Below are 23,115 nucleotides of genomic sequence, written 5' to 3'. Positions count from 1 at the left end.
ATGTAAAATTTAAGTCAGTTGTAATTCGACTGAAGTAAAATCTTAAAACTTTTACCTCCTGCATATTTCTCTGGTACATTTCCTTGCACTCATCCACGAGAGAAGACAATTTTGCCTTCAGTAATTCCTGCAGAATAAATATAATGTAGAAATTTGTGTAACCACCAATAGTGAACATGTGGTCTAGAAGACAGCACACAAGATTCTACGTGAAACATAATCACAGATGTTGTAACAGATAATTTAATTAAGATTTATTGACATTTTGTTTTTAAATGACCGATGAGTTTTCTGTTTATTTTATTCCCAATCAGATATTCTAAATAATTTATTCCAGCATGCGTCCCAATTATTTTGCACCAAAGAAACCTTTCTATGTAAATGTCTGTTTCACTTTCGCTATGAAGCTGATATTTTTTATGTCAATAAAAGCAATTTACTTAAAATGCAAAATAATTTACTTACAAGATTTTTATCGTTGGTTTCTTTGAAGGCAATAAACTCCATGTCCATGTTGACCAGTAATTTATTTTGATATTCTTTGAATAACTGAGTGTTGCCAAGCTCTGATTGTTGTTGGTCAAATTTGTTCAAAGCTTCTTCCTTTTCTTTCTCATGAATTTGTTGGAAATCACTTTTATACTCAGTGCCACAATTCTGCAAAAATATTAAATTTAAGTCAGTTGTAATTTGATTCAAGTAAAATCTTAAAACTTTTACCTCCTGCATATTTCTCTGGTACATTTCCTTGCACTCATCCACGAGAGAAGACAATTTCGCCTTTAGTGTTTCCTGCAGATTAAATACAATGTAGAAATTTGTGTAACAACCGATAGTGATTATGTGGTCTACGTAAGCACACAAAATTCTCCATGAAACATAAACATATAGTCGGCCAAGTTGTCCAGTAGAGTCACACCAAGCTGCAGTGGTGAGACCTTATAGGTCAAAACAATGACCATCTATCTGCAGCTCACAGAAGAAATAAACATGGATGTTGTAACCGGCAGTTTATTCAAGATTTATTGACTTTTTTGATTTATAGAAGCTGATGAGCTTCTGGCTGATCTTAAACCCGCTCAAAAGTTCTAAAAAAATCATGAAGAAGTTTGTCTCTATTATTTTGCATCCAAGAAATATGTGCATGTATGTTTGCAGAATTTAGTGCTGCTACGAAGCTATTGTTATTTTTCATGTCAATGCAAAATAATTTACTCACAAGATTTTTATAGTTGATTCCCTTGAAGGAAGTTAACTCCATGTCGATGTTGTCTCTTAATTTATTTTGATATTCTTTGAATAAATGAGCGTTGCCAAGCTCTAATTTTTGGTCAAATTTGTCCAAAGCCTCTTCCTTTTCGCTCTCATGAATTTGTTGGAAATCACTTTTATACTCAGTGCCACAATTCTGCAAAAATGTAAAATTTATGTCGGTTGTAATTCGACTGATGTAAAATTTTAAAACTTTTACCTCCTTCATATTTCTCTGGTACATTTCCTTGCACTCATCCACGAAAGAAGACAATTTTGCCTTTAGTAATTCCTGCAGAATAAATATAATGTAGAAATTTGTGTAACCACCAACAGTGAACATGTGGTCTAGAAGACAGCACACAAGATTCTACGTGAAACATAATCACAGATGTTGTAACAGATAATTTAATTAAGATTTATTGACATTTTGTTTTTAAATGACCGATGAGTTTTCTGTTTATTTTATTCCCAATCGGATATTCCAAAAAATTCATTCCAGCATGCGTCCCAATTATTTTGCACCAAAGAAAAATTTCTATGTGAATGTCTGTTTTACTTTTGCTATGAAGCTGGTATTTTTTATGTCAATAAAAGCAATTTACTTAAAATGCAAAATAATTTACTTACAAGATTTTTATCATTGGTTTCTTTGAAGGCAATAAACTCCATGTCCATGTTGACCTCTAATTTATTTCGATATTCTTTGAATAACTGATCATTGCCAAGCTTTCGTTGTTGGTCAAATTTGTTCAAAGCTTCTTCCTTTTCTTTCTCATGAATTTCTTGGAAATCACTTTTATACTCAGTGCCACAATACTGCAAAAATGTAAAATTTAAGTCAGTTGTAATTCAACTGATGTAAAATTTTGAAACTTTTACCTCCTTCATATTTCTCTGGTACATTTCCTTGCACTCATCCACGAAAGAAGACAATTTTGCCTTTAGTATTTCCTGCAGATTAAATATAATGAAGAAATTTGTGTAACCACCAATAGTGAACATGTGGTCTAGAAGACAGCACACAAGATTCTACGTGAAACATAATCACAGATGTTGTAACAGATAATTTAATTAAGATTTATAGACATTTCGTTTTTAAATGACCGATGAGTTTTCTGTTTATCTTATACCCAATCAGATATTCTAAATAATTTATTCCAGCATGCGTCCCAATTATTTTGCACCAAAGCAACATTTCTATGTGAATGTCTGTTTTACTTTCGCTATGAAGCAGATATTTTTCAAATCAAAACAAAGTAATTTACTTAAAATGCAAAATAATTTACTTACAAGATTTTTATCGTTGATTCCCTTGAAAGAAGTTAACTCCCTGTCGATGTTGACTCCTAATTTATTTCGATATTCTTCAAATAACTGAGCATTGCCAAGCTCTGATTGTTGGTCAAATTTGTGCAAAGCTTCTTCCTTTTCTTTCTCATGAATTTGCTGGAGATCGCTTTTATACTCAGTGCCACAATACTGCAAAAATATTAAATTTAAGTCGGTTGTAATTCGACTTAAGTAAAATTTTAAAACTTTTACCTCCTTCATATTTCTCTGGTACATTTCCTTGCACTCATCCACAAGAGACGACAAATTTGCCTTTAGTATTTCCTGCAGATTAAATACAATGAAGAAATTTGTGTAACCACCAATAGTGAACATGTTGGTCTAGAAGACAGCACACAAGATTCTACGTGAAACATAATCACAGATGTTGTAACAGATAAGTAATTTAAGATTCATTGATGTTTCGTTTTTAAATGACCGATGAGTTTTCTGTTTATTTTATTCCCAATCAGATATTCTAAATAATTTATTCCAGCATGCGTCCCAATTATTTTGCACCAAAGAAACATTTCTATGTAAATGTCTGTTTCACTTTTGCTATGAAGCTGATATTTTTTATGTCAATACAAAGCAATTTACTTAAAATGCAAAATAATTTACTTACAAGATTTTTATCGTTGGTTTCTTTGAAGGCAATAAACTCCATGTCGATGTTGTCTCTTAATTTATTTCGATATTCTTCGAATAACTGATCGTTGCCAAGTTTTTGTTGTTGATCAAATTTGTCCAAAGCCTCTTCCTTTTCTTTCTCATGAATTTGTTGGAAATCACTTTTATACTCAGTGCCACAATACTGCAAAAATGTAAAATTTAAGTCAGTTGTAATTCGACCGAAGTAAAATTTTGAAACTTTTACCTCCTTCATATTCCTCTGGTACATTTCCTTGCACTCATCCACAAGAGACGACAATTTTGCCTTCAGTAATTCCTGCAGAATAAATATAATGTAGAAATTTGTGTAACCACCAATAGTGAACATGTTGGTCTAGAAGACAGCACACAAGATTCTTCGTGAAACATAATCACAGATGTTGTAACGGATAATTTAATTAAGACTTATTGACATTTTGTTTTTAAATGACCGATGAGTTTTCTGTTTATTTTATTCCCAATCAGATATTCTAAATAATTCATTCCAGCATGCGTCCCAATTATTTTGCACCAAACAAACCTTTCTATGTAAATGTCTGTTTCACTTTTGCTATGAAGCTGATATTTTTTATGTCAATAAAAGCAATTTACTCAAAATGCAAAATAATTTACTTACAAGATTTTTATCGTTGGTTTCTTTGAAGGCAATAAACTCCATGTCCATGTTGACCAGTAATTTATTTCGATATTCTTCGAATAACTGATCGTTGCCAAGTTTTTGTTGTTGATCAAATTTGTCCAAAGCCTCTTCCTTTTCTTTCTCATGAATTTGTTGGAAATCACTTTTATACTCAGTGCCACAATTCTGCAAAAATGTAAAATTTAAGTCAGTTGTAATTCGACTGATGTAAAATTTTGAAATTTTTACCTCCTTCATATTTTTCTGGTACATTTCCTTGCACTCATCCACGAGAGAAGACAATTTTGCCTTTAGTATTTCCTGCAGATTAAATACAATGAAGAAATTTGTGTAACCACCAATGGTGAACATGTGGTCTAGAAGACAGCACACAAGATTCTTCGTGAAACATAATCACAGATGTTGTAACGGATAATTTAATTAAGACTTATTGACATTTTGTTTTTAAATGACCAATGAGTTTTCTGTTTATTTTATTCCCAATCAGATATTCTAAATAATTTATTCCAGCATGCGTCCCAATTATTTTGCACCAATGAAACATTTCTATGAGAATGTCTGTTTTACTTTCGCTATGAAGCTGATATTTTTCAAATCAAAACAAAGTAATTTACTTAAAATGCAAAATAATTTACTCACAAGATTTTTATCGTTGATTCCCTTGAAAGAAGTTAACTCCCTGTCGATGTTGACTCCTAATTTATTTCAATATTCTTCAAATAACTGAACGTTGCCAAGTTTTTGTTGTTTGTCAAATTTGTCCAAAGCCTCTTTCTTTTCTTTCTCATGAATTTGTTTGAGATCACTTTTATACTCAGTACCACAATACTGCAAAAATATTACATTTAAGTCAGTTGTAATTCGACTTAAGTAAAATTTTAAAACTTTTACCTCCTTCATATTTCTCTGGTACATTTCCTTGCAATCACCCACGAAAGAAGACAATTTTGCCTTCAGTATTTCCTGCGGAATAAATATAATGTAGAAATTTGTGTAACCACCAATAGTGAACATGTTGGTCTAGAAGACAGCACACAAGATTCTACATGAAACATAATCACAGATGTTGTAACAGATAAGTAATTTAAGATTCATTGATGTTTCGTTTTTAAATGACCGATGAGTTTTCTGTTTATCTTATACCCAATCTGATATTCTAAATCAGGGTTGTCCAAAGCCTGGCCCATGCGGCCCGCGACCTCCTTCAATGCGGCCCGCCGCCTCTTCTAGAAAACTTTTAAAAATTACCGTATATCCTCGCATATAAGCCGACCCTAGAAAAACAACCTTAAAATGGTAAATTTATAAAAATCCGCATATAAGTGACATAACAACCAAGTATGAATACAATGGTAAAGAGGCATTGTTATTGTTTATTACGTAACTTAAATTTCTGCCTCGTACGTCTTATGCTAGTTTTCAACAGTTTAGCCTAACCCTAACCGGTACAATGTAGCCTTTGAAAATGAGAAAAGTTTATCTCGAAACGTCAGGCATTTGTAAATAAAATGTTTTCTGCAATATTGGCTGTGTGCTTTATGCTGAGAATATTCTTTATAATTTCAGTTTTACTTAATCCTCCATTACATTCTGTTTTATTCTTTCTTTTCAGACTTAGTGCCACATTTTTTACGATGGCTCAGAAAAGAAAAATCTCTGATGAAAAACGTAAATTCAAGGATAGTTGGGAATTGAGATTCCTGGTGAAAGAACAAAGTTGTCGAGTTTTATGTTTAATTTGTAATGAAATGATATCTGTTATGAAAGAGTACAATGTACAACGACACTACAGCACTCTTCATGTCACTGGCTATGATAAATACACTGGTGAGGCGCGGCGAGCCCTACTCAATGATCTCAAATCAAACCTGCGTAAGCGTCAAGAAAACATGTTTCAATTAGTGAAGCCTTCGTCTTCTACAACCATTGCTTCTTATGATGTATCACTTTTGATGGCTAAATCCAAAAAGGCATTCTCTGACGGTGATCTCATTAAGCGATGTGCAATAGCTATGGGAAAGGCCATGGGCTTTAACGATGCAGCTCGTGGGTTTGAAAAAATTCCACTCTCGCATCAAACTGTTGCTAGACGTATTGAAGAGCTTAGCAATTTCGTTCAGGAGAAGGTCATGAATCAAATTCAGCAGTGTGTTTATTTTTCTCTCGCTCTTGATGAAAGCACAGATATAAGGGATGTCAGCCAGTTGCTTGTCTTTATTAGAAGTATTGACTCACAGTTTAATGTCAGTGAGGAGTTACTCGGCTTACTCCCACTTTTTACCACTACGAAAGGATCTGATATTTATGAAGCGCTGAATTCTTTAGTGAGCAAGTATGGTGGATTTCAGAAATGCTCTTGCATCGTTACAGATGGTGCCAAATCAATGACTGGAGCTAAAAGAGGGGTTATAGGGTACTTGAGAGATGCTGGAGTCGACTGCCCAATGCTTCATTGCATTATTCATCAAGAATCGTTATCTAGTCGCTGTATACGTTTATCTGATGTGATGCAGCATGTAATGAAAATTATTAATTTCATTAGAGGCGGTAATAAAGCGCTGAGACATCGTCTACTTGTTGATTTCTTGAAAGATTTGGATACAGAATTTTCTGACGTTTCACTCCATTCTACTGTTCGTTGGCTTAGTGCTGGGAAATGTTTGCAGCAGTTCTTCAGTCTGCGTAATGAGATTCTAAACTTTTTAGAAGAACTGAATGCAGACACTGATGGGTTTAAAGGTTTATTGCAAGACGTCAACTTTCTGAAAGGTCTAGCATTTTTCACGGATATTACTCAGCATCTGAATAAGCTCAATTTAAGTTTACAGGGTAGGAATCAAACAATTGCTTCTCTGTATGGTTTCATAGATGGCTTCCGCAAAAAATTATGTCTCTTCAAAAGTAATCTGCAAAGTAACATTCTGATTCACTTTCCAAGTTGTGACGTTATTTCTAAAGAAATAGAGGACAATAACTTCTGCTGCTTTGTTGAAACTCTTGATACCCTGATTGAAGACTTCAACAAGCGATTTCAAGATTTCCGGCACCTTGAGAAAAACTTCAATGTATTCAATGCTCCGCTGACTATAACTATATCAGAAGCCGATGACGATTTGCAGCTTGAATTGTGTGACTTGCAAAGTGACCAGTTTTTATTAAGCAAAGCTACACTGCCAATCACTCAATTTTGGCCTCTTCTTTCTGAAGAGCATTATCCTAATTTATGCCGTTTTGGATTGCACTTGCTGTCAATGTTTGGCAGTACCTACCTTTGTGAAGCAGCATTTTCCGCAATGAAGTCGATTAAATCCAAAGAGAGGAATCTACTTAAACAAACATCTCTCGAAGCCTGCCTTCGTTTAGCCTTAACCTCAGTTGACATTGACACAAAGGAGCTGGCTTCCAAAATACAGGCACACCCATCTCACTGAATTTTAAGTAAACTGTACCGTTTTACGTACTTCCTTAAATATTTTTTACGAATAAATTTATGGTTTATTCTTATTCATACTTGTCAGTTATTTTTAAGGTTTCCTGGTCTACTGACGTTGCTCAAAATTTCCAAAACTCTCTTATTCGTAGTATTCACATCTTAGCTTCTTTAATCTATTCCCCAATATGTTTTTATGATAAATATAAAGATTCATTTACACATGTACGTGTTTTACTTTACATCTGGTACGGTGAGACAGTGTATAAGAGGAAAAATGTTAACTGCGGCCCGCGATCTAATTTCCTTGCCGAATGCGTCCCGCGTCCCATAAAGTTTGGACAACCCTGTTCTAAATAATTCATTCCAGCATGCGTCCCAATTATTTTGCACCAAACAAACCTTTCTATGTGAATGTCTGTTTTACTTTTGCTATGAAGCTGTTATTTTTTTTGTCAATACAAAGCAATTTACTTACAATGCAAAATAATTCACTTACAAGATTTTTATCGTTGGTTTCTTTGAAGGCAATAAACTCCATGTCGATGTTGACTCCTAATTTATTTCGATATTCTTTGAATAACTGATCATTGCCAAGCTTTCGTTGTTGGTCAAATTTGTTCAAAGCCTCTTTCTTTCTTTTCTCATGAATTTGTTGGAAATCACTTTTATACTCAGTGCCACAATACTGCAAAAATTTAAAATTTAAGTCGGTTGTAATTCGACTGAAGTAAAATCTTTAAACTTTTACCTCCTTCATATTTCTCTGGTACATTTCCTTGCACTCATCCACAAGAGACGACAATTTTGCCTTTAGTGTTTCCTGCAGATTAAATACAATGTATAAATTTGTGTAACAACCAATAGTGATTATGTGGTCTACGAAAGCACTCAGAATTCTCCATGTCAGCCAAGTTGTCCAGTAGAGTCACACCAAGCTGCAGTGATGAGACCTTATAGGTCAAAACAATGACCATCTATCTGCAGCTCACAGAAGAAATAAACATGGATGTTCTAACTGGCAGTTTATTCAAGATTTATTGACTTTTTTGATTTATAGAAGCTGATGAGCTTCTGGCTGACCTTTAACCCGCTCAAAAATTCTAAATAAATCATTCAGAAGTTTGTCCCCATTATTTTGTATCCAAGAAATATGTGCATGTCTGTTTGCAGAATTTAGTGCTGGTACGAAGCTTACATTATTTTTCATGTGAATACAAAATAATTTACTCACAAGATTTTTATCGTTGATTCCCTTGAAGGAAGTTAACTCCCTGTCGATGTTGTCGGCTAATTTATTTCGATATTCTTTGAATAACTGATCGTTGCCAAGTTTTTGTTGTTGGTCAAATTTGTTCAAAGCCTCTTTCTTTCTTTTCTCATGAATTTGTTGGAAATCACTTTTATACTCAGTGCCACAATACTGCAAAAATTTAAAATTTAAGTCAGTTGTAATTCGACTGAAGTAAAATCTTAAAACTTTTACCTCCTTCATATTTCTCTGGTACATTTCCTTGCACTCATCCACGAGAGAAGACAATTTTGCCTTTAGCATTTCCTGCAAATTAAATACAATGTATAAATTTGTGTAACCACCAATAGTGAACATGTTGGTCTAGAAGACAGCACACAAGATTCTACGTGAAACATAATCACAGATGTTGTAACAGATAATTTAATTAAGACTTATTGACATTTTGTTTTTAAATGACCGATGAGTTTTTTGTTTATCTTATACCCAATCGGATATTCCAAAAAATTTATTCCAGCATGCTTCCAAATTATTTTGCACCAAACAAACCTTCCTATGTAAATGTCTGTATTACTTTTGTTATGATGCTGATATTTTTTGTGTCAATACTAAGTAATTTACTTACAAAATTTTTATCGTTGGTTTCTTTGAAGGCAATAAACTCCATGTCGATGTTGACTCCTAATTTATTTTGATATTCTTTGAATAACTTAGTGTTGCCAAGCTCTGATTGTTGGTCAAATTTGTTCAAAACCTCTTCCTTTTCTTTCTCATGAATTTGTTGGATATCACTTTTATACTCAGTGCCACAATTCTGCAAAAATATTAAATTTCAGACAGTTGTAATTCGACTGAAGAATAATCTTAAAACTTTTACCTCCTGCATATTTCTCTGGTACATTTCCTTGCACTCATCCACAAGAAAAGACAATTTTGCCTTTAGTATTTCCTGCAGATTAAATACAATGTATAAATTTGAGTAACAACCGATAGTGATTATGTGGTCTACGAACGCACACAGAATTCTCCATGAAACATAAACGTATAATCAGCCAAGTTGTCCAGTAGAATCACACCAAGCTGCAGTGATGAGACCTTATAGGTCAAAACAATGACCATCTATCTGCAGCTCACAGAAGAAGTAAACATGGATGTTCTAACTGGCTGTTTATTCAAGATTTATTGACTTTTTTGCTTTGTAGAAGCTGATGAGCTTCTGGCTGACCTTGAACCCACTCAAAAATTCTAAACAAATCATTCAGAAGTTTGTCCCTATTATTTTACATCCAAGAAATATGTGCATGTCTGTTTGCAGAATTTAGTGCTGCTACGAAGCTATTGTTATTTTTCATGTCAATGCAAAATAATTTACTCACAAGATTTTTATAGTTGATTCCCTTGAAGGAAGTTAACTCCATGTCGATGTTGTCTCTTAATTTATTTTGATATTCTTCGAATAAATGAGCGTTGCCAAGTTTTTGTTGTTGGTCAAATTTGTCCAAAGCCTCTTCCTTTTCTTTCTCATGAATTTGTTGGAAATCACTTTTATACTCAGTGCCACAATTCTGCAAAAATGTAAAATTTAAGTCAGTTGTAATTCGACCGAAGTAAAATCTTAAAACTTTACCTCCTTCATATTTCTCTGGTACATTTCCTTGCACTCATCCACGAAAGAAGACAATTTTGCCTTTAGTATTTCCTGCGGATTAAATATAATGTAGAAATTTGTGTAACAACCGATAGTGATCATGTTGGTCTAGACGAGAGGACACAAGATTCTACGTGAAACAAAAATATATGGATGTTGTAATGGATAATTTAATTAAGATTTATTGACATTTTGTTTTTAAATGACCGATGAGTTTTCTGTTTATTTTATTCCCAATCAGATATTCTAAATAATTCATTCAGACGTTTGTCCCAATTATTTTGCACCAAACAAACATTTCTATGTAAACGTCTGTTTCACTTTTGTTATGAAGCAGATATTTTTAATTTCAAAACAAGCAATTTACTTAAAATGCAAAATAATTTACTTACAAGATTTTTATCGTTGGTTTCTTTGAAGGCAATAAACTCCATGTCCATGTTGACCAGTAATTTATTTCGATATTCTTTGAATAACTGAGTGTTGCCAAGCTTTCGTTGTTGGTCAAATTTGTTCAAAGCTTCTTCCTTTTCTTTCTCATGAATTTGTTGGAAATCACTTTTATACTCAGTGCCACAATTCTGCAAAAATGTAAAATTTAAGTCAGTTGTAATTCGACTGAAGTAAAATTTTGAATCTTTTACCTCCTTCATATTTCTCTGGTACATTTCCTTGCACTCATCCACGAGAGAAGACAATTTTGCCTTTAGTAATTCCTGCAGAATAAATATAATGTAGAAATTTGTGTAACCACCGATAGTGATTATGTGGTCTAGAAGAGAGCACACAAGATTCTACGTGAAACATAATCACAGATGTTGTAACAGATAATTAAATTAAGATTCATTGACATTTTGTTTTTAAATGACCGATGAGTTTTCTGTTTATCTTATTCCCAATCAGATATTCTAAAAAATTTATTCCAGCATGCGTCCCAATTATTTTGCACCAAAGCAACATTTCTATGAGAATGTCTTTTTTACTTTCGCTATAAAGCTGATATTTTTCAAATCAAAACAAAGTAATTTACTTAAAATGCAAAATTGTTTACTTACAAAATTTTTATAGTTGCTTTCTTTGAAGGAAGTTAACTCCCTGTCGATGTTGTCTCTTAATTTATTTCGATATTCTTTGAATAAATGAGCGTTGCCAAGTTTTTGTTGTTGATCAAATTTGTTCAAAGCTTCTTCCATTTCTTTCACATGAATTTGTTGGATATCGCTGTTATACTCAGTTCCGCAATACTGCAAAATATTAAATTTAAGTCAGTTGTAATTCGACTGAAGTAAAATTTTGAAACCCTTACCTCCTTCATATTTAACAAGTAAATTTCCTTGCACTCATCCACGATAAAGGACATTGAAACGTTTGCCATAGCCTGCAGATGAATTAAAATGTGTGAATTTATGCAACAACCAATAGTGATCAAGCAACATATATAGCCACACTGGATTCCTTAGGCAAGAGGTTTTTGTAAATACAACATTTTAATACAGACAGTTTTGTTTTGCAATTTGCAGACAGATACCTGTAAGATTGTGGGTATTTCCGGCATTCTGTTGTTCCTGAAATGATGACCATACATCACAGCAAGTTGCAAAAAGTTTTTTCCTTTACAGATTTGTTCGTTGATTTTCTTTACAACAATCTTGTCAGAGGAAAATATTTGCTTAACCATCAGTTTGACGATGTTAATAAATTCCTTACTGACATCTGGGTTAAAAGAAATCTGACTTTGGGATTGATTCAGGCACAAGTCACACTTTCCAACAACTTAAGGCATCAAAATTGCTAAACTGCACTTACTTCCTATCTGTAAAAAACTTCCTTGTTTGGAATTTTTCTTTGAGACGATGAATCCTGGATGCTCCAGAATACAACATGAAATGTTTTCAAATGAACTTTCCAAATCATGTTTCACGGATTGAATTTCAGAACTGTTTGAATCAGATAACAAAAACTTTTGCAATACTTCTTTGCCACCCACAAAACCACTCTGGTAGCTTGGATCAGACCAATCACGGATAAGGAACATCAAGTCCTTAAAATAAATTTTATTGTTGTAACAATTTATGTGACCTTTAATTAACCAGGCAATGTTCTCGTACTTGAAACTGGAGTCCAGAGTTTTCCTCATGAACAGCATTTTTTCCATACTGTGTGAACAACTGAAAAAAAGTAAATTATTGTTGATTTAAACATAACAAAGTAATCAGGAACAGTTTTATCAGCAATATTTAAAATGTTTATTTATTTAGATCGGCGTTTAGATCCTAATCCATTACCGGTAGACGAACACTTGAAACCTTTCCGGTCCACAGGATTTTTTTGCACAGAGCTTGACGGGAGAATGCTGATGAACGTGGTAAAGTTAAAATAACTACTGTCGTTTCCGCTGAATAAATTTATTTTCCAACGGAATTTATTTCACGCACGAGTGAACACAACTTCAAAGGATTTATCAAAACATGACAAAAGTATATACTGTAGCAACACGCATGTTTCTCTACTTAATTCTTCACACATTTGGAACACAGACGGACCGAAGGCTTCAGACCGCTTTCCGGCAGAACTCGCACAGCCTTCTGGCATCCGGCTCGACGACAGACCTTTTTTCGTTGTAACTTGTTAAATACCCGTTCTCACTTTACTATGTCAATTCGTTATCATTCTTTGTCATTAATTCTGCCACCCAACTAGTCTCGGTCACTAAACTAACAACTGGCACGCGGTACAAGTTACTAGCTCAGTCACTAACACATTTGGAACAAATTAAACTTTACGTTGCCTGACATTGCAAACGTACTGTGTTTCCATTAAATAAATAAATCTGCTCTCGGAGTTGTAACATACGTCACAGAAAACAGTGCTTGTATTGCGTAATGTCTTGCGTGTGTAACATACGTCACAGAGGCCAGCGCTTTGCACATGCACTGCATAATCCCATACTGCGGCCCATATGATAAATTCATCGAATGTTCTCAAGTAAAGTGATTCATTCAACGTCCTGTTTACCACATAAAATGTTCTCCTATGCTTATGTCACATCACACCTATGTTCTTGTATTATATTACTTCAAGCGCCTCATGATATCACGTGACATTATTGACCAATCAGCTCTCATAATGGAGAGCGTTAAAGAGCCAGTTTTTACCCGTAAATTCATTCAAGTAAAGTCTAGTCTTCGCCATTCTATTTGCTGGCATCCTAACAACTTTGTATTGAAAGCTGTAATGTACCGTCGTAATGAAGAAGATAACAGAAATGAATACAATTATTCGGAAAGAGATCTTGGTTCTGGGTGCTTTATAGAACGGGGCAGTAGCAGGTTTAACCATCAAAGAGACGCAAAAACCGCTCAGGCCAATTTACAGAGTCGAATTTAGTATTAACAGCAAGAACACGCTAGCAGACATTAGCTTCAGCATACAAATTAGAACACAATGACTATCTAAAAACATCAAATGTAACTTTAGCATTTAGCAAAATGTAACCCTATGCTATCAATTTTGACTATTTTCGTTCATACAAGGCATATATTACGTCAAAAAAAACTTGTAAATTTGGATGCGATTATGTATCAAGCAGATAGTGATATAGGCCTAGCCGCTTGATATTGGCGAACATTAGAAACCTTTCCGGTACATAGGATTTTTTAAAATTTTGCACAGAGCTTGCCTGGAGCATGCTGATGAACGTGGTATAAGTTAAAATACCAACTCATTTCAAATTTCCCAGCGAAATGAACTTAACCGCAGGTCACCGGCTGTATATACAGGACGATATTTTGTCTGCGGCCCTTGGTTTCAATGAAATTCACCTCCCTCTGCCGTACCAACACGTTTTATCAAACACAGTTATTAGTGTACCTGACAATTTTAAACGACAGATTTGTTGACAATTATTGTTGTAAGTTAAGCCTTAAACCAAACATAATCAGATGAAATGAAAAAAAATCTGATTGAAGAGATTTATGTAAAACTGTTTAATATTACCTGCAAGAACTGTAGTTCGTTTGCCCTCATTGTTTCCTTCATGTTGTAGATCTGGAAAGAACTGAGAAGAGAGCTGAACGCAAAAATAAGGGAAGATTTCTGGTTGCTATCCTCGCAAGCAAAAGCTCCCTCAGTGTCCATCAGAAACAATGCGACCTATGGAAAATCACATAATAATGTTTAACTTTACTTCTATAAAATGGAATAACAGTTAAACACCTCTCCCTCTGCAGTGTCAATAAAGAAGGGCTCGTCCCAAATCCAAATCCCTTCTGTGTGAGCATCGCCTCCACCACGCCATGCAAAACCTCCAACCAGTTCATCATCGTTCAGTGAAAAGCATTCAGAAGTCTTAACATGGGGAAAGTTGTCAACATCTGATTACATTACTTAATATAAATATTACCGTTTTGTTGTTTTTCGCCCACAAATATCGCAGAAAGAAATTTAGCATGAAGGATTTTCCTGTTCTAGAAGCTCCAGCAATGGAATAGATTGCAACGGGTGTATTGGCAACTTTTGGATTTTCAAATATTCTTTTAAGCTCGTTTTCAACAAGAATGAACCCACTTTTATCAAACTTCACTATTTGCACAGGTTTGTACTCGATCATAGTTTATTCTGCTTGTTTGCCACAAACAACAATTTCTGTACACGGAAGCAACACGGGGTTCAAAACTATTTCTTCGTTTCAAGAACAAACGTTTGTTATATTTTTTATGTTCCCAAAAATACAGAACAAGTCATTACTGCAACTGAATCTGAAAAAGCCCAACAAACATTGTTGCACTCTTACTGCATTGTTCAAACAGCCACTGACATTTTTGTGGGTGGGTTTGTATTAAACAGAGATGACGCAAATGACAAAATGCGTCACATTGACTTCTTCCTTATTTGGTTGTGAACGAAGCGGGAAGTAAAAGTAATGGGAGTTAGCGTGTGGTCTCAGTTATATCAATTTAACATAATAGAAGGAACAACGTAAATACTACGGCGTTCACCTGAAAATGTGATTTTCTAACTTGGTCAACTTTCCTCTTCACTCAATGTCACTTAATAGTTTCGCTTTTGCGTCAACCTCAGTAAAGAACACTCTAATTCCTGTATATATATATGTGTGTGTAAATTAAAACGCTATAATAATTGAATAATGTCGTTGCATGGATAATCTCCAGCACCGCACTGGGAATACACAACATCGAACGACCTCATATGTAGGTGTGCCGACCTCATATGTAGGTGTGCTGACGTCACAGGACAAACGTACACAAAGCAAACTGTCAGAAGACCCAGCATACGGTGGTGACTCATCTCTCAGTCTACTTTTCATAGCTTCTTTTTTAACATTTTCAAATTCCTCATCCACTTGATCATTGCATTTCTCTATATACCGGGATTGAACATCTGTAGCAACTCAACCAAACAAGGTGCTTTTTAAAGAACGATGGTTTAACGTACCCTCCCTTGCATAACTGTGCAACAGAAAACAATCAATTCAGATCAACGCATGCGCACACAGAATGTACATATAACAATCTGTATTTTTCGTCGTAAAGTGCGTTCAGTGATTGTCGCATAAGTTATTTTGTCTTTTTTTCGAGCACAAAGCATGTTAACACCCTGGTAAGTGTATCCAGCAAGACACAGCATGAAAACACAAAATTGCCAGGAGATTTATCCCAGAACCAAAGTAATTTGTTATTCTTACACAGAGCGTCACCCCTACCACAAATCTGTCCATTCATTACTTCGAACATATTTTAAGAATTTGTCATATTACTGACATGCTGATGTTGCAGGATAAAGCACTTTAAAGTGGGTAAATTGCATGTGGTTAAACACGCAGCGCGTGGTACTAACTAACATTTCGAACAAATTACTTACCACCACTTATATTCTTAACGACAATAACACGATTATGAGGTTCTTGCATTGCAGCAATATTCGTTTGAATCTCTTTGCTGTCTGCCTGTGCCCTTGGCTGCACGGCAAATATATTCCAACCAATTAATGCAGGACAATTACAAGTAGAGGTTGATATCGCATCAATGTAATTGTGGTATTATCGTCCCAACCTAATATGAGACAACAATGTGTTTGTTGGAAACACGCCTTCTTCTTCCTATTACATTTACGTAAGGATAAACAACAACAAAAAGTTTACCTCCTTTCAAAGTAGATTATCGTATACTGGGTTTGTAAATGGCAGCAACAGATTTGGTTTTGGTATTAAAATAGTTAAAACTGCAGCAAAATTAATTACTATGTGTAATATGTCATGGTAACAATATTGTGTAAACACTTGGTGTTGGAATGCCGATCGCAATAAACTTTTATTGGACGCTGTTAATGTTTGTTGTGTCTGCAAACAACCCCATAACAAGGATTGTGTGTCATGTCCTTCACACCGATGGTTGGCTTCCACTAAAAAGCGAGAAATCATTTTGTTGATTTGGCGAAACAACGCAGCTTTAATGGAAAAGTTACAAACGAATCTGTAATTATCTCCACAACAAAGAATATTAAAACTTTGCAATCTCAGGCATAATGTTAACTCAACCATAAAAGCTCATTTGTAAAAAACTATATTTAATGTGTTCGACGTTTTGGTCGTTAATTCACCAGACCCATAGATTACTTGCATGTAGTTGCATCGCCACTGGTAAAATGCAATTTTCTGTTTTCTCTGCGGCCGTCCGCTGCTTGTGGTGCAGTCTGCAGAGTTGAAAGAGGCTTCACAGAGGAACCGTAAGTGCTGCTTTGTGGAGACTAACAGATCTGTCTGTTATCCAAAATATTCAGAAGGAAACGTTTCACGCCTAATGTGTACAACTACATTGTGGAATGCTTTGACAGTTTGACCTGATGTAAGATTTTTTGTATTCGACGTGTGAAAATACCTTACATAGCCATAGATTAAATATTTAATATCAATTGAGAAGGCAAGGTTATATTTAATAACAGTTAATGCAAATCATAAGCAGTGGTAAGTTGAATCAAGTAATTAAGAAGACAACGACCAAAGCTCACAGATGAATATATGCAATCAACATATGTGAAAGTAAGATTGTAGATCTGCAAATAAAATCTTCCGATTTCGATATTGAGTTAGTGAAGCCGACGAGTGGTTTCATCATGAGTTAGTGAAGCCGACGAGTGGTTTCATGTAGTTTGTTGTTCCATTGTTGCTGGTTCATTGTTTTCAAGACAAGTTTGGTTTCTGCTGTAATCTCCATGGTAAATGTTCGTACTTTTGTTACCGACCACGAAACACGACCGAAGTTTGGGTTGGAAAAATATGATTCAAGAGATCATTTCCATTAGACTGATTTTCCAGCAGTGCTTTGACCGTGGGACGAAGACATTCCTAAAATAAATAGAAATATTTGCTATGTTGATGTGTCACATGTTGAAACAAACTTTGGTGCCTTTTCTTTTGCACTATTTCTGTAAACGGTTCAACTTAGAATTTATCGCGAACATCCGCTCGCGTTGTGTGTTTACGTACTTGGAAACGTCATCGACTCCGCGGAAAATTGGTGAAGCGGAACACGATAACGTTCTCTCGCTGACAAGATTGAATCCATTTTATCAAGGGCATTTGCTGCTTGGAGCAGGATAACTGACGGTAGTTGCTTTGACAAAACTTGATCCAACTCTCTTCTTATCTGCACCATTGTGGGACGTGCTGAAGGATCACCACTCCAACATCCCTTCATCATTTGCTCAAGGGATTCAGCAAGATCCAGGTCGCCACCGTTAAGAGCAGATTTCCACTTTCGCAATTCCTGGAGGTCTGGTCTCCTTCCATTGATAACGGCATTCTCTAAACGGTGAACATCATCCTTGTTTCTCAGGATGTGTTCGGGATAAGGTGATAACCTGGTGAGAACCATGTACATCATTATCCCGAAGGCGTAAACATCAAGCTCTTTCCTTGGTTTCATCATGAAATCTTTTAGTTTTTCGGGTGCTGTGTAGAAGGGAGTGTACTGGGGTTTTTCCTTTTTAGTTACTGCCGACGGATCAAAGACAGCCGAAGCGCCCACTGTTGCAAGTTCTGCCCCTCCAAAGTCGCACAACTTGCAGATCAGATACTCAGTGAGCAGTACGTTTTCAGGTTTAACATCTGTGTGAATCAGACGCTTGTCGGGTAAACTATGGCAGAATGCAAGAGCATCGGATATGTTGGTTAAAAACCGAACCCGTAAGGCCAACCCGAGAGCAATTCCAGGAGGGTTTCCATGACATAGTAGGACTTCTCTAAGGTTTCCACCTCTGCAAAACTCCATTACGATACCGACTGAAAATCCCCATTCAACAAGACCGTAGACATTCACTATGTTTTCATTTCCATCACTGTTTTTGTATTCTGTGTGCGTTATTGCGTAATCGCCTTATCGCAGTTCTACGTCACTGCCCTTGCGTCCACCACCTATTTTTGCGTTTGGCCACAAACACCTTCAGTGCAGTCTCTCGTCGCTTCTCTTGCTACCACAGCCGCGTGTCGCAGAAAACAGTTTTTATCGTTTTAATCGCATTGGCCTTTTGTCATGGTAGCCCCGAAAGTGGACTTACTGTGGAGTTATATTATTTTGTTGTTGTTTTTGTTTTTGTTGTGGTTTTAATTAATTTAACTTTTTATTGCTATTCTGTTTTCAGACAGAAACTGAAGATGCCGAAATTAATATTTCTTAAATAAAGATCTTATGCTGTTGTGATCGTCTGTTACTCCTTTCGGAGCCCTAGGAATATTACATTGATTTGTAAACGGAAATCCGTCGGTTACCGACCTGCAAAAGGCTGATTCTTGCAGTCACATTTCTGACGTTTTTTTCTATATATGCCCCTAAATAGATTATTCATGTTTAAATTTCATCATAATAATTATTTGCGAGGAAAATATGTGTTTAATTTGACCATTAATTATTGGTCATGGAAATACCTACGTTTAGGCTGACTTTAACAATTATTTGGCCAAAAGGTACCTACTTTAATTTAATTAAATTTTACTCAATATTTGCCAAGCAAGTGCCTATGTTTATATCAACCTCATTTGCGTATTTTGTAACCATCTAACTACGTTTATAACTCAACTACAATGTCGCTGCCTTCACCAGCTTGCGTTTATTCTGCTGCCAACATCTCTACAAATTTTCGCAACTAAATTATCCTCTCAGGAATTGACCTAAACCGGAAATGAGATTCGTGTCTTTTACTTTTTTTCCCATGCCACTGGTTGACCGTCAGGACTTGGGCATGCGTTGTACGCATGATCGGGAAACTTTGAATTTTTAACCTCGACCATAACGTAGTTATAAATTTCAGGGCCTTCCTAGGTTATTTATATGTTTTAATACATTATGCAGCGACACAAGGTATAATAAATATGAGAAACAAATTAATTAAATTCCGGATATCCGACTATGGCTAAAGGTCATCAATAAAGATTTCGTTTGGACGTCAGTGTTATACAAGGTTATTTTGGTCACACCCTCTTTAGTTTTTCGTTTTTCTCCTTTATAACAATTAATACAACCCCACCCACAATGTCAATAGCTCCGCCAATAGCTGCACCCTTTGGCCCCAAAACAGCTCCGCACTTCGCGTCCGCCACAGCACTAGCAGCTGCTCCTCCTCTGACGGCAGCACCTACAGTGCCTGTGATTACAACACGTCCTACATCTCTTACACGACCTTTGTTATTTTCATTTACTTCCATATTCAAATTCGCCATCCAGTTAATCATTGCATTTCTCTATGTGCTGGGATCTGGAGCAAATTCACCAAACAACGCTTTGAATTATTTTCTGGCTTGTTGTTTTTGATTGTCGTGCTTTCCTTTCAAGACCGATGGTTCAACATATCCTCCCTTGCGTAACTGTGCAACACAACAAATCCTGTGAAAATTCCCCAGTTTAAAAGCAAACGCAGATATTCCCGGGTTACTTTTGATACCCAAGTACCCTTGTTTGGTTTAAAAACTTCATTTACCAGAAGTGCTTTATGCGGATAACATAAACTACAAAGTACCCAGGGATTTTTTTTAAATTGTCAGACTAAACCGATTGTTCATTATGAGGAAAATTTGCGAGATATTCGATTAAAACTTCCATAACACATGGACGTCTTTCGTAAATATCCCGTAGAAAACAATGATTTCCAGCAAATGTCTTTCAGCTTTCTCCTTATAATTGCTGCCTGCATTGGGTATCGTTTCAATTTACTACGATTTGAAGTTATATATTGTATAACTGCGTGTACACACCCTGTCTGCAGGACCTGTATGGGTATTAAATTGGAGAAATCCTGTTTTCAAGACCCTCTGCTGTAATGTATCTAGCGACTGTTCCGCTTGTTTCCCAATGACCGTTGATGGGTCTTGTGACTTACATAGGGACCTAAAATTAAACAAAGTTCAAAAAAAAATTTTGCTCCTGGATGAGACTGTACAGAGCAAGGACTTGTTGGGCCTCCTGGAAGATCATATGACCAATTTGGAGGTCAAACGTCTGTAGAAATTGGGGTTGTTTGTTTGTTGATTACGTGTTCAGCTGCAATTGAATTGTTTCCTGACTCCTGACTCCAGATAAACCAAACTTGGGTTAGTTTGTTTTATTCAGAATACACCAAGACACAACACAGATATGTGGGAATCAGACGTTTTTGGTCCCACGAGCACGCCAAAATGTAGAACAGATTGGTGAAACCACACTAGGCCAAAGCCCAGTGCATTTCACAATGTGGCACTTGAATTATGCGATCGTGTGAGAGCACGTTATCGATAATTGCATCTTACAACAATTCTCCTGTGTCGTCCCGAGAAAAAGGGAGTTATACTTCCTGGTACGAACTGCCAAGTCATTCTCATTATATCACAGCATAAATGTTACAATACCCAGCCCTTGGGGAAGGGCTTTGACATTTTTCAGCAACTAAATTTGATGCCATTGCACAGAGAAGAGTTGGAACAAAAAATGCAAATGAGTGGGTATAGTTGAACGATTCATTTTTCTGCAAAATCCAGTTCCATTTTTTGTTGCTCTTTTAACCAAAATACTGAGTAACCAGGGGGGCAAATGGCCCTAGGGGGATGGCTAAACCATTTTTTCGGAGACTAATTTTGATCAAAATTTGTAGATATAAAATGGACCTTTCATAAAATCACAAATGATTGGACACTTAAACGATTCATTTTGCCACAAACACAGCCTGATTTTTTTGCTCCATTTTCAACATAAATTTCAGCAGCACCCACCAGCAAGTTACTACCTAATTGGAATAGCTCAAAACCCCACTAAAACTGCCCCAAACACCCTAAACGCCATGACAACAGCACGCACATGTGCGCTCATTCAACCGTAAATTTAACTTAATTGCGCCACTCCTTTGCTTGGTGATGCATGACTTTCCATTGTGAAACAGGTCTACACGGTAGGCATTTCCCAGCACCAAAACTAATTTTCATAGAAATACCAGTATGCGTCCTGCAGCTCTCCAAGGTTATCTATTATTTGAGAAAAGAAAAATTTATACAACTGCTTGGGAGATCACAAGAAAGTTATGTAAGGGGTAGAATTAGGGTCAGGGGGCAAGCCTGTGGAAATGCCCCACGAGTTTGAAAGCAAACACAGATATTCCTGGTGTCTCTATTGACTCGGGTACCCCCTAGACACGTGTGGGCACCAACTGCAAACCCCCTTTCGTGGGATCTGTTTACTCTTTTTCATCAAAAGTTAAACCAAGTTCTGGTTGTGATGAAGTGTTGGGTATTGAAAGTTTGTTTCAAAAACATATGTATGTTCGATACAATTCACAATCACAATGTACAGTGCTTGAATACAAGTTCACCCTTACAAGCAAAATTGAAGAGAATTTACCATCACACAGATAATAGAACAAGATACAATAAGTACAAAAAATTTGTGGTTAAACGCCATCAATAGAGAAAAACGTCAGAAATTTGACGGCAGGAATCAGCCTTTGCAGGTCGGTAAACGTCATCAACAAACAATTTTGTACCAACTTATATTGCTGTTCTATCGCCTCTTATTTTTGAAATAACCCAACCACCTATACATCCACCTGCAGCTGCACCAACTGCAGTTCCCAATGGGCCGACGACAGTTCCAATCAACACCCCACACACAGCAAAAGAAGCTGCTCCTGCAACGCCAACCACAACACCATTTCCAAAAACATCTCGCATGGACCTCAAAACACCTTTCCTAGCTTTATTTTGTGCTTTAACATTTTGAAACTCCTCATCCAGTTGATCATTGCATTCCTGTATGTACCGGGATTGAACATCTGGAGCAACTCCACCAAACAACGCTTTTATATCTTCTCTGACCTGTTGTTTTTGATTGTTGTGCTCTTTCTTCAAGGCCGATGGTTCAACGTACCCTCCCTTGCCAAACTGTGTAACAGAAAACAATCCCTGATCAAGCATGTGTACAAAGGTAAAACTCATAATTTTGTTTTTGACACGAGTGGAAATCTTTATAGCTTTCTAGTTTTGTTACAATAAAGTGTTTGTATTTCTTAATGCGAAATTGTGTTGGTGATCAAATGGGGTACGTTAGAATTTTTTAACCCGTGAATTTGGTGGTTACAAACCACAACGAGACTTAATATTTTTTTAATCAGTAGAAAGTTCTGTAGTGTTGGTAATTTTAATACAAAATATAAAATGTTTAGTAGACGTGTTTTATGTCCATAAAATGCATTTTATATAATTCCTTATTTGATAGAATTGAAAATAGGATTAAAACCTTGACAATACTTACACCATCCATAAATTTCTGGTAAGAAACTTTAATTTTCCTTAACATTTCAACTGCATTGTCCTTAAGTGTTTCCTACAAGTATTATCAGCCTTATTTACAGCGAAT

At 35.8% G+C, this 23,115-nt stretch overlaps 3 protein-coding genes across 17 annotated transcripts in view; all 3 read right to left on the bottom strand.

Annotated features, from left to right (window-relative positions):
• LOC145898687 (uncharacterized) overlaps positions 1 to 23,115 on the bottom strand; it is a 38,816-nt gene that overhangs the window by 2,853 nt on the left and 12,848 nt on the right. For 7 of the 14 annotated variants that reach the window (XM_082987237.1, XM_082987238.1, XM_082987241.1 and 4 more), the window contains 13 exons: positions 4,124 to 4,195; positions 3,872 to 4,060; positions 3,461 to 3,532; positions 3,209 to 3,397; positions 2,797 to 2,868; positions 2,545 to 2,733; positions 2,134 to 2,205; positions 1,882 to 2,070; positions 1,472 to 1,543; positions 1,220 to 1,408; positions 721 to 792; positions 466 to 657; positions 56 to 127 (listed from right to left, as the gene is read on the bottom strand). In XM_082987237.1, coding sequence (XP_082843363.1) covers positions 56 to 127; positions 466 to 657; positions 721 to 792; positions 1,220 to 1,408; positions 1,472 to 1,543; positions 1,882 to 2,070; positions 2,134 to 2,205; positions 2,545 to 2,733; positions 2,797 to 2,868; positions 3,209 to 3,397; positions 3,461 to 3,532; positions 3,872 to 4,060; positions 4,124 to 4,195 — 1,641 coding nt within the window. Of the gene's footprint in view, positions 1 to 55; positions 128 to 465; positions 658 to 720; positions 793 to 980; positions 1,089 to 1,219; positions 1,409 to 1,471; positions 1,544 to 1,881; positions 2,071 to 2,133; positions 2,206 to 2,544; positions 2,734 to 2,796; positions 2,869 to 3,208; positions 3,398 to 3,460; positions 3,533 to 3,871; positions 4,061 to 4,123; positions 4,196 to 23,115 lie in introns of those variants that run through there. The other 7 variants (XM_082987243.1, XM_082987248.1, XM_082987240.1 and 4 more) reach the window with 6 other exon arrangements.
• Positions 9,772 to 14,963, bottom strand: LOC145898690 (atlastin-like). 2 transcript variants are annotated; one of them, XM_082987252.1, is made up of 13 exons: positions 14,628 to 14,963; positions 14,441 to 14,572; positions 14,222 to 14,377; positions 12,334 to 12,393; positions 12,032 to 12,266; positions 11,754 to 11,938; positions 11,532 to 11,603; positions 11,281 to 11,469; positions 10,870 to 10,941; positions 10,618 to 10,806; positions 10,205 to 10,276; positions 9,954 to 10,142; positions 9,772 to 9,822 (listed from the first exon to the last, which is right to left on the bottom strand). In XM_082987252.1, the coding sequence occupies exons 1-13, from the start codon at positions 14,832 to 14,834 to the stop codon at positions 9,814 to 9,816; spliced, it is 1,767 nt and encodes a 588-aa protein (XP_082843378.1). In that variant the 5' UTR covers positions 14,835 to 14,963; the 3' UTR covers positions 9,772 to 9,813. The 2 variants fall into 2 exon arrangements, with proteins under 2 accessions (XP_082843378.1, XP_082843379.1); XM_082987253.1 differs by lacking the exons at positions 9,772 to 9,822; positions 9,954 to 10,142 and having other exon boundaries at positions 10,231 to 10,355.
• Positions 17,392 to 18,513, bottom strand: LOC145899807 (putative mitogen-activated protein kinase kinase kinase 7-like). Its single transcript, XM_082988720.1, has 2 exons — positions 17,730 to 18,513; positions 17,392 to 17,588 (listed from the first exon to the last, which is right to left on the bottom strand). Exons 1-2 carry the CDS (start codon positions 18,511 to 18,513, stop codon positions 17,542 to 17,544), a joined length of 831 nt encoding a protein of 276 aa, XP_082844846.1. The 3' UTR covers positions 17,392 to 17,541.

This window comes from Ascidia mentula, chromosome 4, assembly GCF_947561715.1.
Source record: "Ascidia mentula chromosome 4, kaAscMent1.1, whole genome shotgun sequence".
Lineage (NCBI taxonomy): Eukaryota > Metazoa > Chordata > Ascidiacea > Phlebobranchia > Ascidiidae > Ascidia > Ascidia mentula.
Note: the sequence above shows the minus strand (reverse complement) of the source record. Positions and strands in the feature narration are given on the sequence as shown.

What these genes read in the sequence shown, in the direction of transcription:
- LOC145898690 (XM_082987252.1), bottom strand. Translation starts at nt 14,834, where the DNA reads ATGATCGAGTACAAACCTGTGCAAATAGTGAAGTTTGATAAAAGTGGG. An exon ending in ACTTGTTAAATATGAAGGAG is followed by an intron (nt 11,470 to 11,531) that starts GTAAGGGTTTCA and finishes AATATTTTGCAG; the next exon opens with TATTGCGGAACTGAGTATAA. An exon ending in AAAGCAACTATAAAAATTTT is followed by an intron (nt 10,942 to 11,280) that starts GTAAGTAAACAA and finishes TTTATTCTGCAG; the next exon opens with GAATTACTAAAGGCAAAATT.
- LOC145899807 (XM_082988720.1), bottom strand. Translation starts at nt 18,513, where the DNA reads ATGGAGTTTTGCAGAGGTGGAAACCTTAGAGAAGTCCTACTATGTCAT. An exon ending in GGAGTCGATGACGTTTCCAA is followed by an intron (nt 17,589 to 17,729) that starts GTACGTAAACAC and finishes TATTTATTTTAG; the next exon opens with GAATGTCTTCGTCCCACGGT.